General features: G+C 42.7%; 2 protein-coding genes across 3 annotated transcripts; one reads left to right on the top strand and one right to left on the bottom strand.

Annotated features, from left to right (window-relative positions):
- Window positions 1–149: 149 nt before the first annotated feature.
- Window positions 150–4,107, bottom strand: LOC307038967 (perforin-1-like). 2 transcript variants are annotated; one of them, XM_079680641.1, is made up of 3 exons: window positions 4,089–4,107; window positions 1,660–2,195; window positions 150–1,464 (listed from the first exon to the last, which is right to left on the bottom strand). In XM_079680641.1, exons 2-3 carry the CDS (start codon window positions 2,193–2,195, stop codon window positions 336–338), a joined length of 1,665 nt encoding a protein of 554 aa, XP_079536767.1. In that variant the 5' UTR covers window positions 4,089–4,107; the 3' UTR covers window positions 150–335. The 2 variants fall into 2 exon arrangements, with proteins under 2 accessions (XP_079536767.1, XP_079536766.1); XM_079680640.1 differs by lacking the exon at window positions 4,089–4,107 and adding an exon at window positions 2,363–2,380.
- A 3,691-nt stretch (window positions 4,108–7,798) lies between these two features.
- Window positions 7,799–10,976, top strand: LOC307022894 (zinc finger BED domain-containing protein 5-like). The gene is made up of 2 exons (XM_079655801.1): window positions 7,799–9,857; window positions 10,096–10,976. Exons 1-2 carry the CDS (start codon window positions 8,559–8,561, stop codon window positions 10,570–10,572), a joined length of 1,776 nt encoding a protein of 591 aa, XP_079511927.1. The 5' UTR covers window positions 7,799–8,558; the 3' UTR covers window positions 10,573–10,976.
- The last annotated feature ends 919 nt before the right edge of the window (window positions 10,977–11,895 follow it).

Here is an 11,895-nt window from a genome sequence, read left to right on the forward strand (position 1 = left end):
TATTTGAATTGGTTTACATTTTTGACGTACTTTGTAACCAAACAGAGTTTATAAGGTTTGTACATGCTCCTGCATTAATCATCATTTCAATATTACATGTAAACAACACAAAGTATTTTGGAATGCATAAAATCAGGACACCGTTGTTGTCTTTGCTGATGCTTTATTGGCAGATTTAGTAACGATGAAGAAAGAAGCAAAGTAAAAGGTTTGATTATGAAACCGATTATCACACACATATTGGATTACATCTGAGGATTAACATAATTATTTTTGCAAACAAAGATAGGGAAACAGGCTAGAACTTCTCAGGTCAAGTGCTGACCTAACCCCGACTACTTCTGCCCAGTGTCTCCAAGCAGGACCCCATTTCTAGAGTAAAAGACCTTGGCCAAGGACGGACTGATAGGGGAGGGTATGTATTCCTGACATTGCTGACCACCAAGACTTGGTGCACACTCTGCTTCATAGGAGAAGAATAGGGTACCGTCATCAAACATGCAAGAATCTCTCACCTCAGCTCCGGCTCGCAAAACAACTGAACACTTGCCTAACAGATCACTATTCCAGTAACTATCCTCATCATAAACACTAAACACAAGTTCATTTGCCAAGTTGATAGTGATGGGTCCAAATTGAAATGTCTCCGGCCATCTAGGATTGTCATTGTCATCGATGATGGCAGTTCGCTCAGTCTGATCCCCAAATTTCACCTCCACTGAGCCATCTGTCTCAGTCCACACATCACCATACAGCCCTGTAGCATAAAGTCTAAAGACCTTCAACGTTGCAAGACCTTTCCCAGCCGGACAGCAGTTTGACTTAAGATTCTGATTGCTGTTGCAAACACAAGCACAAGGATCCCTCTTTTTGGCTCTGTGGCCAATCGTACAGGTTTCAGAGCATTGACTCAACACTGCGTTGTTCTTAATGTACTTCTCCACCTCCTGCTTCAGTCCGGCCCTGGCAGGATGATTCTCTGGAAGTATCGTGTGCAGAGGCCTTAAGTTGTATTTGATCACATCTGGTGTGCTTTTCAGTGAGTCAACCCAGTGGTTGTAGACAGAAGGATTTGATTGGTCATTAAAGAGCACATCAGCATCAATTTTGTCTCCACCAACGACCTCTGAGGTACGCTCACTAAACTCGCTACTGAAACTTTGGCTATGGCCGAACTTTTTCTTCTTACCCTGACAGTGTTTGATCATGCTCTCAATGCTGGCAGTGTTTGCAAAGCTAGCAGAAGCCTCGACTTCCAAGCAGTCTTTTACTTCGGTTGCTGTTAGTCCTTTCATTGATGCCTCGCAGGTCTTGACAGAAGTGACTGCTTTTATTTTGCCTCCTAGGGACACTCGTGTGATGAAATGTGTACCATATGTGTCAATCAGCTCGTGATATGAAGGATTTGAGTTCACGGCTGATTGAAATGCACGACTCAGTGGAGGTTTGTCTTCCATTCTATAGCTGTGAACGAAAGAAAGAAAATACATTTGTGACAGTGGTTCACAGTCCCATTTCATTCAAATCACTGTTCATGTTGCTTGACATTTTTGCCAATTATCCAGAACAATATACATCAGAGCATGTTTCAATAAAATTACTGACAAGGTACATTTCAGAGTTAAAGTCTAGAGGACGAATATCAGTCCACACACTTACCCGTAGAAGCGACAGTCGACAGAATGGCTGAAGAAGGTGTAGCGGTCTTTTTTCGACTTCTCGATGGCAAATTGTGTTTCTTTGGAGTGGGAACCCCCAAAGCCAACACCAAGACTGACAGAAGGGTCTACCGGGAGTTTAAGGCCAAGTTTCCAATTATTGGACACGGATGACGTGGTGTCATTTGCGAGAGTTTCGACCGAATCGTAGAGTAGGCTGGAGACATGTAGATTGCACTTTGGGTAGATTCTCCAGTCGATCACGGTGGCTGGGACCTTCTGTTTCTCTCTGTTCGCTATGCTGTTGCTGTAAAGCCTGCAAGTGCCATTGCCAAGATTCCATGTTTCCATGTCAATGACATAGGCCCCTTTCCGCTCCATTGTGACGATGTCGAAGCCTTCTCCACCCAGATTGTAACCTGGGACAAATTCCGCCTTTGCACACTCCTGGGGTGTCCCGATGTAGCTTACACCTGCTGACAGACACAGAGGACTCCATAACCCACACAGGAGCAGGAGAGGCCACAGCCTTGTCATCTGTATGGAATAAATAGAAAGGAACATAAGACACTGACTCTGTCAAACAATGTACTTTTGAAATGTTCAAAATGTCAGTGTAAATTGGTCCTAAAGACTTAGAAATTGTAAGAAAAAATGATTCCACTCAAACGATTAGATTCATAGGGAGAACTCAGGGGTCTTACCGTGAATGCTGACAGCAAGCTCTGTTCAGTAGCTCAGAATAGCTGCCCCAACTTATAGTTTAATGTGGAGGAGGAGTCTTGATTGCCTTTGTGATCTCACAGATATTATATATATATAGTATGTGTGCATGTGTGTGCGAGTGTGTTTCTGCATGTGAGCTTGTGACTTGTTGAAGTAAGGGATAATGTGCTGCGAGTCGGTCATTATGGGGAAAAGAACACCGACAGGCTGATCAGGAGCCCGACGCGAAGTGGAGGGATCTAGATCGGCATGAAGAAAAGCAAACTGCTTGCTGTATACAGTTAAATCGAACGGACTTCTTTCTGCAGATGTGAGCGTCCTTAACAAATGTCAATAAGTCCTTGACAGCGGTCTGTCTGTTCGGTATTGACAACGTGTCACGTGTTCTGAATTGACCAATCAGAATCGAGTATTCAACTAAGCCATGTAATAATGCACTTTAATGAATGGCACATTTAGTTTTTCCTGTCATTAAAGAGGATATATACAATTGGTTGAATCTCACCTTTTAAAGCAGGATATTTGAGCACAACATGAATAGATATTGTGAACTTTTTGTCACACAAGTGCATTATATCCTTATCATGTATTTTTCCAAATATATTTTGACTTAAAAACGCAGTTATCATCCAGCATTCAGTTAGTATACCCATATTAACAAATTTGAAGGTATGTAGGGCCTACTAAAATTTCATTTTTTTTCAAATGTTTCAGATGATAATGATTATCTGTCTCACCCCCCTAACCCCTATTCTTATTAGCAGAAAATCCTCTCCAAACCCTTCAGGTTTTGAGGCTGATGCTCGGCATCTGGAAGCTTCAGCTCCCTACACAGATTTTCTGTAGGATTAAAGTCTGGAGACTGGCTAGGCCCCTCCATCACCTAAATACTCTTCTTCTTTAGCCACCCCTGTGTTGCCTTGGCCGTATGTTCAGAGTCATTGTTCTGCTGGAAGACCCCTCCATGTTCAGTGTCCTGACTGAGGGAATGAGGCTATCGGCCAAGATTTTCATGCTACATGGCCCCGTACATCCTCTCCTCGATGCAGTGAGTTGTCCTGTCCCCTGAGCAGGGAAACACCCCCAAAGCATAATGTTTCCACCTCCATGGTGAGAAGTTGTCTCCTTCTCACCAAGCTGCTTTCTGATGATCTTGTAGCCAGTGCCAGCCTTGTGCAGGTCTACAGTCTTGTCCCTGAGTTCCTTAGACAGCTCTCTAGTCTTGCCCATGGTGGAGAGGTTTGAATCTGATTGATTGATTCTGTGGACAGGTGTCTTTTATACAGGTAACAAGTTGATATGAGGGGTACTTTTTAATTAAAGGAAGATGACTTATGTAACCCGTCTGTGGGAGCCAGAATTCTTGTTTGTTGCAAGGGGATCAAATACTTATTTCCCACAATTAATTATATGATGTACATTTCTGGATATTCTTTTTGATATTCTGTCTCTCATTAGTGAGAGAATCATACCATTCAAATTATAGACTGTTCATTTTTTTGTAAATGGTTAAACTTACAAAATCGGCAAGGGATAAAATAATTATTTCCTTCACTGAATATAAACAAAGGACCGAAGAATACAAATATGAAAAAAACACACAAATTGGCAATTAAGAGTCCTCAATTAACCTAAACTGCATATTTTTTGGGACTGTGGTCTGTGGAAGGACACCACACTGGCATGGGGATAGAACCTTCTTACACAAAATGTTCCTTCTGTGAGGCCACAGAGCTGAGCCCAGCTGATGTCCTCATGTCTTCCTGTCGACCTCCACTTTATCTTCTGCAATATCTTCTGCAATTGAAGAAAATAAGAACATAGCATAACCAGCTATTGCATCTTCCTGATAACTTTTCTTCTCATTTCTGAAAGTAATTTGGCTGCACCACTGAATAGTCCTGGCTTTCCAGTCAGGTTTGAGTTTTTTACCTACTTAATTTTCAGGAGTTTGTTTTAATTTTGGATGTATTTTTGATTTATTGCAAAAAGAAAACAAACATGAAATCCAAGGGTCATTTGTATCGGCTGGTGTAACTGGTGATTGGACAAATAACATGTGATTTTAAGGACAACAATCATCTCCATTGACAAACAATATCTACCCTCATATTCTAAATAATGTTTGAAATAATAACCTGTGCTTACAAAGCAACAACATGTGTTATCTGAACACAATCTTTTGTACTGTTTGAATGATAATCCATCACAGCAGCAGTGTGTTGCTGTTCCCATACCAAAATGTCACACATTTACTGTTGGTTCAGTGGATGTATCCGGTTTATCTGACACATTTCTCACTGTGTGTCATGTGGTGAAGCTCTTTTACTTGAATGAGGAAGCTTCATTTTCCAGCAGCTTGAGCGAAGTAAAAACCACCATATATGGAAATGGCCATGTTGGTATTTTGTCATTAAGTTACTCTGACCCATACTGCCTTTACTTGTTTAACTCTTAAACTGTACATTATTTACACTTACAAAAATACTGTTAGGAAGCCACTTTTAACACCTTGATTTGAACAGTTATCCCCAATATAGTCAATATTTGGTCTCTTAAAAACATCCAAAACCAGCGATGATTTAAATATCTTGTGGGATACATATTGTACTATATATGGTAGTTTATCATTTTAAATCAATTTGACCAATTTCCTTTTTTTTGGCAGTCTGTATCTTTTCACCGTACAGTTTTTCTTTCCCATCCCTATTTGTAAAATTATTTACCATCAAAAAAGTCAAATGGAGTGAAGGTTTTGCACTAAATTACATGGTGGGTGAATAAATGCCACTTTGTATTTTAAAGGTCCCATGTCATGGCCATTTCTACTGATCATAATTCCATTGTTGAGGTCTACTAGAATAGATTTATATTGTGCAATTTTCCAAACTCACATTGGTTTCTCATACAGCATCTCTGTATAGTATGTGTATTCACTCTCTGTCCTACACGGCTTGTTGGAGCTCCTGCCCCCCCCTCCCTGTGAAACCAGTGTGCTCCGATTGGTCGGGACGTTGCGAGGCTCGTTGCTGCTGAGAGCTGCAGATACAGCGAGAACAAGCGAAACTCATCCTGAGCACACACAAGCACTCACAGCCGAAGTAAAAACAATAAGTGTGGCTTGATATTGAGTAAGAAAAAGGTTTATAACGCTGTGAGAATGGGTCTGTGGAGAGCATTTCTCTTTGATCCCAACTCGTCTATTACCAGCGTTCAGGGAGCTCTATGCAGGTCAATGGGGACTCCCTGTTAGTTAGCCAAGGGATCCTGGTGTGTGAGGTGCTCCGCGGATTGGTCCATTTGGGCCAATCCGGTCATTTGTTGTTGATTTGGGTGCTCACACGTCACAGAACCCAGGAAGCAAACAATTGAAAAAGATAAATCTCCAACGAGGCGTTCTGGGGCAGCATCGACAGGTGTTTTCTGTGTTAGAGATTTACTCGCTACAGGGTGTGCTTTGAGGGTTTTTTACTCTGCAGACCGTTTACATGCAGAAAAATCTTCATAACACACTAGGAGACGGGTGATAACCAGAAAAGCATGACATGGGCCCTTTAATATGATTTATGTCATTACATTACATGTTACTTGTTAGACGCTTTTATCCAAAGCGACTTACATACTCAATACTGTGGACAATCCCCACAGGAGCAATTTGGGGTGAAGTGTCTCAGGGACAACGATCCGAACACCAACACACTAGTCCACTGCGCCACAGCCTCCCATTGAGAGTTATGATCACAGTTGTGACTTTGAAACAAAAACAGATGCAGATACGAGATGCATGCACAACTTCCTGTGTCACATGATGGAGCCGTGCACTCTCTCTATGCTGCAGGTTTGCAGCTTTTTATTGTTTCTCATCTGACATGTTTCACACCTCGTCCTTTGTGGTCAACGTCTTTCTGTTTCATTTTTCAACAAATCTTTTTTTCTTTTGGTGAAGCCTCTGTAATTATTAAATGAGTTTAATCAATCATAACAACAAACTAAAAGCTTTATTTATATAGCTTGCTTACTGTGGCTTGTTAATAAATGTACTTACTTAAGTAAGTACGTAAGTAAGTGTGTTAACTAAAACCCTAAACTCTTGTACTGTGGCTATTTTTTAAAACACTTTTAGTTTATTTCTGAGGGTTGCTCTTCCATTTTATTGATGTTATATACTGAAGTTGAAGAAGTACTTGTTCCCATGCTCAATGCATTATTTCACTTCCTACTTTCTGTCAGATATATGAAAGCTTCAAACACTGTGGCAAAACATTTTGGATCAAGAAACCAAACAAAATGTCAATGCTTTTGCTCTCTCAATCTCTCTAGAATGTGTTTAGAAAATATCTGACTTCTCTGTTAATCTATCACAGTCCAAGAAGCTTTTGAACTTCTGAAATTGCAAAAAGACTTGTGTAGCTTTGTTTCAATGTCATATCACTTAATTAAGACAGAACAAATCACATGACCAGATTATTTAAAGGCTTGTGTTAGTAACTAACAACAACACATACTGTTTAAGCAAATATCTGATTACTTTTAAGGAGATATTTTTTATAAAAATTAAATGACATTTTAATGATATATACTTATATTAACAAAAGTATAAATACTCATCAAAATGGTAATCTTCCTAAAAAATGTATATTTAATTATTGAATAATAATGTTTGATGTACACTGTAATGTTTAAGCTAGTTAAGGTACATACTGCTGGGTAGCTTGTGAAATTCTCTCTTGAAATCAGTGAAGCCTTATGTTAACCTGTCTATAATAACACATCATTCATCTGCAAAAATTCAAATATTAAAAAGTAATATTTCCCTATAAATGGGAGGAAATAGCAGGAGGCAACATGTAAAGTACCTCAGAATTATACTTAAGTATGGGACTCGAGTGAATGTACTCAGTTAGTTTAGTTTGCTGTTCAGATACACTATGTATTTGTCTAACTTGTGATTTTTGTCAGTATTTGGTCATTTGTTCCTTCCTTATGATGGCTAAAGTCCTTTGAAGAGTTAGATCAAATCATGTTTTGGGCAAGTGTGTAAAAGTCATGTTGAACTAAGGGGCACGGGCAGGCGATAACAGGAAGTAGAGCAGGTTGTCCATCGATGGGAAGATCCAGTCTGCATGTTGTGTGACCTTGGACAAGAAACTGAACCCCAAAAAGCCCCTGAAGGCTGGACATAAGTGTTTGAGAGTGTCTAAAAATATTATTTAACAGGGTCCTATTATGCTTTTTGGGGTTTTCCCTTTCCTGTACTGTGTTATATAGGGTTTTTGCATGTAAATGGTCTGCAAAGGCTAAAACGTTGTCTCCCCCCCCCCCCCCCCCCCCCCTGTCTGAAACTCCTCCGTTGGACTCCTTTGTTTACTTCCGTAACATAACATTTCATTTCAAACCTTTATTTAGACCACTGGTTCTCAACGGGGGCGGTACCGCCCCCCAGGGGGCGTTCAGAGAACGTCGGGGGGCGCTGGAAGCAATATTTTTGAAAGGGGGGCGTTGAGGTGTTCTTGGGGGGCGTTCACGAATAATGTCTTTTTGTCATGAAAAACGCTGGCCACAGCGTCTTTTCCTGTACAAAAAGCAGCTGTCAGCATCTTTTGTTGCTATAGGAAACCACAACTCTGCTTGCGATTGGTCAGCTGTCAGCAGTGTTATTACGGGTACGTTCGTAAATGCACGAACGGTCAGTCCGCTCGGACAACCCGTCTGTTCCGCCAGAGCACCCAGCTGTGAGCGCTCAGAGCGCAGCGCTCTGGACTGTGGAACGGGGACGCTCGGAGCGCTCTGAGCGCATTTACGAACGTACCCTACAAAAAGCAGCCGGGAGCGGACCGGAAGTCGTTGTAATTTTGGGATCGCGACTGTTAATAATCTGTGTCACTTTGTTAAATTTTGATATGTTTTGATATGACAAATTCCACTAACAGATTCGAACTAAGTGGTCAGTTTATGAAAATAATACCCGTTTCTATGTCTGCTACGACATGGAAGAGCTGGCTAGCCAGGCTGCTCCACACAGAGCTATGTTTGTTCAAAATTACAACGACTTCCGGTCCGCTCCCGGCACGATGTCTTGTCATGTCACCAGCTAGCCCTCTAGCGTTATCGTGACACTACCCCCCCCTAAATATTAGCATCATCAAACAACAAAAATCATATCACATCAGCAAAATGGCCGCGAAAAAGATAAAATGCAGACAGTACTCTATTGAATATCTTAGCTATGGCTTCATACCGTCTCCTACCAATGCACAACTCCCAATGTGTTTACTTTGCGAACATGTATTTTCCAATGAGGGAATGAAACCCTCACGTTTAAAGGAGCACCTTACCAAGATCCACCCGGATAAGGCAGATAAGGAGCGTCCGTTCTTCCAGGCCCTCAAAGAGAAACATGGTAGGAGCACCATCAGCAGTCTCTTCGCTTGGAAGACCACCCAGACTGTCAGCGGGCTAATAGCGTCATATAACATCTCCTTGCTGATAGCCAAATGTGGGCAGCCGTTCACAATCGGAGAGAAGTTGGTACTCCCTGCCATCAAAGAGGTCATATCTACTGTGATGGAGCGTGATCCCACACAGGTGCTGAAATCCATCCCACTCAATAATGACACCGTAGCACGCAGGATTGATGAAATGGGTGCTGATACAGAGGAGCAGCTGTGTGCCATCCTGCGGGAAACTCCATTCAGCCTTCAGCTGGATGAGACAACCACTTCTGACAACAATGTTCTGTTGATGGCCTATGTCCGCTATAGCACCTCCAACAGTCAGGAGATGGCTGAGGAATTTTTATTTTCCAAATATCTGGTCACAGACACCAAGGGCCAGACCATTTTTAATGCACTGGATGCTTATCTACAGGATAAGTCAATCCCGATCAACAACATCCTCGCATGTGCTACTGACGGCGCCCCTTCCATGGTTGGCAGGTACCGTGGCTTCACCACTCTGCTGAAGGAGCAGGTCCCGCATGTCCTCACAGTCCACTGTGTCTTGCACCGCCACAACCTTGTGGCCAAATCTAAAAGTCCACCTCTCCACAAGTCTCTCAATGTTGCAGTAAAGGCAATAAACAAAATAAAAGCCCACGCCCTGAATAACAGATTGTTCCGACAGCTGTGTCAGGAAAATGATGAGACCTTTGAGCGTCTTCTTTTCCACACTGATGTCCGCTGGCTCTCAAAAGGAAACTGCCTTGCTCGTTTTTGTGAGCTGTTTGACAGCATCGTGGAGTTCCTGGAGGAGGTGGATGCAGCTCTCGGGGAACAGGTGTCATCCAGCCGCTGCGACATCATGTACCTCACAGACTTCTTTGGCAAAATGAATGAAGTAACGCTGAAGCTCCAAGGAAAAGGAGTTACTCTGATCCAGAGCAAGGCGGTCATCCACAGTCTCACCTCCAGGCTGGATCTATACCGGCAGAGCATAGGCAGGAGGCAGTTTGCTCATTTCCCGCTGTTGACCAAGGTGATCTAGCCTAGGCTACTAAATAATGATAATAATAAATGATACATGTAATAAATGTAGGCTACTCTATGCAACACTATATTTGTGTTCCTGGTTAGTATAAATAACTTATGTTCTGAATGTATTATGAGAATAAAGAAACATCAATTAGTAAACTAATTAGCAATAAAATAACCAGTTTAAAATCGGATGGTAACATTCTGCACCGATAACAATGTCCTGGTTATACTCATTGCAGGTGTCTGAGGCTCTTACCGATGAGCGCCTTCTCATTTACACAGACCACCTGAGGATGGTGAATGCCGATTTGAAGATCCGCTTCAGAGATCTTTTGGACCTCGATGTTCCCACCTGGGTGGTGCAGCCCTTTCAGGCGGACGTGGCGGAATGCGAGCCAGCAATACAGGAGCATCTCATCGACATCCAGAGTGACGATGAGGCCCAGGCTATTTTCCGCACCTCTGGCTGGGGCAACATGTGGGTCAAATACTCTCAGCGTTACCCGGCTCTCTGGGAGAAAGCGAGGCTGCTTCTTCTGGCTTTCCCAACCACATACCTCGTGGAGCAGGGATTCAGCCAGGTCCTTCACATGCAGTCCAAGTACCGCAATCGCTTGAACTTGACGGCCTCAGGTGCACTGCGACTGAAACTAAGTTCTCTGCAACCCGCAGTGAAGAAACTGGTGGAGAACCACCAAGCGCAGGGCTCACACTAACCTTCCCCCCCCCGCAATTCGGCGAAATGCAACACCTTTCCGACCTGTTAGTTCTGTAGGCCTAATGTACAGTTTTGTAGCCTACTGTTTGTTCTGCACTGGACATGTGTGAAATTGCTGCTGTTCCGTAGCAGTCTGTTTGTATTCTCTGCTCTTGTCTGAGTTTGTTTAACACTCATAAATATCATTTTAATTCACATTCACATGGCTTTTCTGCTCTCTGGTAAACTAATGATCATGATATTCCAACTGCCCAGTTAAATCAAATCTATTATTTGGCATTCAGTGACATTCTTTTTAAATGATATAACACAGAATTTTAGTCAACATTAATATTCAGGGAAGAAAATAAGTCTACTTATTTTGATGGGGGGCGGTAAGAGACCTGGATAATGGACAGGGGGGCGCTGGCCCAAAAAAGGTTGAGAACCCCTGATTTAGACAGATTGGTCCCTTGGGATCATCGATCTCATTTACAAGGGAGACCTGCATATAATAACGACTCAGTCACTAATGCTGCGTTCACACCGGACGCGATGCGACGTTTGGGGGGCGGCGCGATTACATGTAAAGTCAATGCAGAGACACGATCAGACGCGAATTCGCGCGTGAGTGTGGAATGAGCATATACAACGTTAGCTTAGCCTGGTCGACCCAATCTCCATTCAGAAAACAAGCATTTAAAAAGGTTTTTCACCTGCCGTCTTGTCTGCAGACTTGTCAAGCATTAATTCATGGTTTTTACTAACCGGTATCAGTATGTTGTTACGTCGGCATCATTTAGAAACGTGTATTACAATTTAATCACGGTAAAATATGTTCATTTTGTTGTAGTTGTAGCTCCCGAGCCAGCGCGTCTTGTTTGAATGATGCGAGTAAACACAGCTGGCAGCCGCGGTGAAACTCGAGCGACTAGAGCGATGTGATAGGAGCGTTTAGAGCAAAGCGAATATTCGCATCGCGTCCGGCGTGAACGCAGCATAATGCTACGTTCACACCGGACGCGATGCGACGTTTGGGGACGGCGCGATTACATGTAAAGTCAATGCAGAGACGCGATCAGAAGCGAATTCGCTCCGACGGCGCGCATGAAGCGGTGGACGCGGCGCGAATCACGCGATTGAGTCAAACGCGAGAGTTCAATTTTTTGAACTCAAGCGTCAAATTCACGTGACGCGTTCTCGTGGAAGCCAATCAGAGGTGAGGATCTCAGCCTGCCGTCACTGACGTTCAACCAGAAAACATCAGCCATTAGCTGTTAGCAGTTAGCACACAGAGATCGCAGCTCCTCATATCTGTTCAGAAACTGTACAGAAGTTAAAC

This window comes from Notothenia rossii, assembly GCF_949606895.1.
Source record: "Notothenia rossii genome assembly, chromosome: 1".
Lineage (NCBI taxonomy): Eukaryota > Metazoa > Chordata > Actinopteri > Perciformes > Nototheniidae > Notothenia > Notothenia rossii.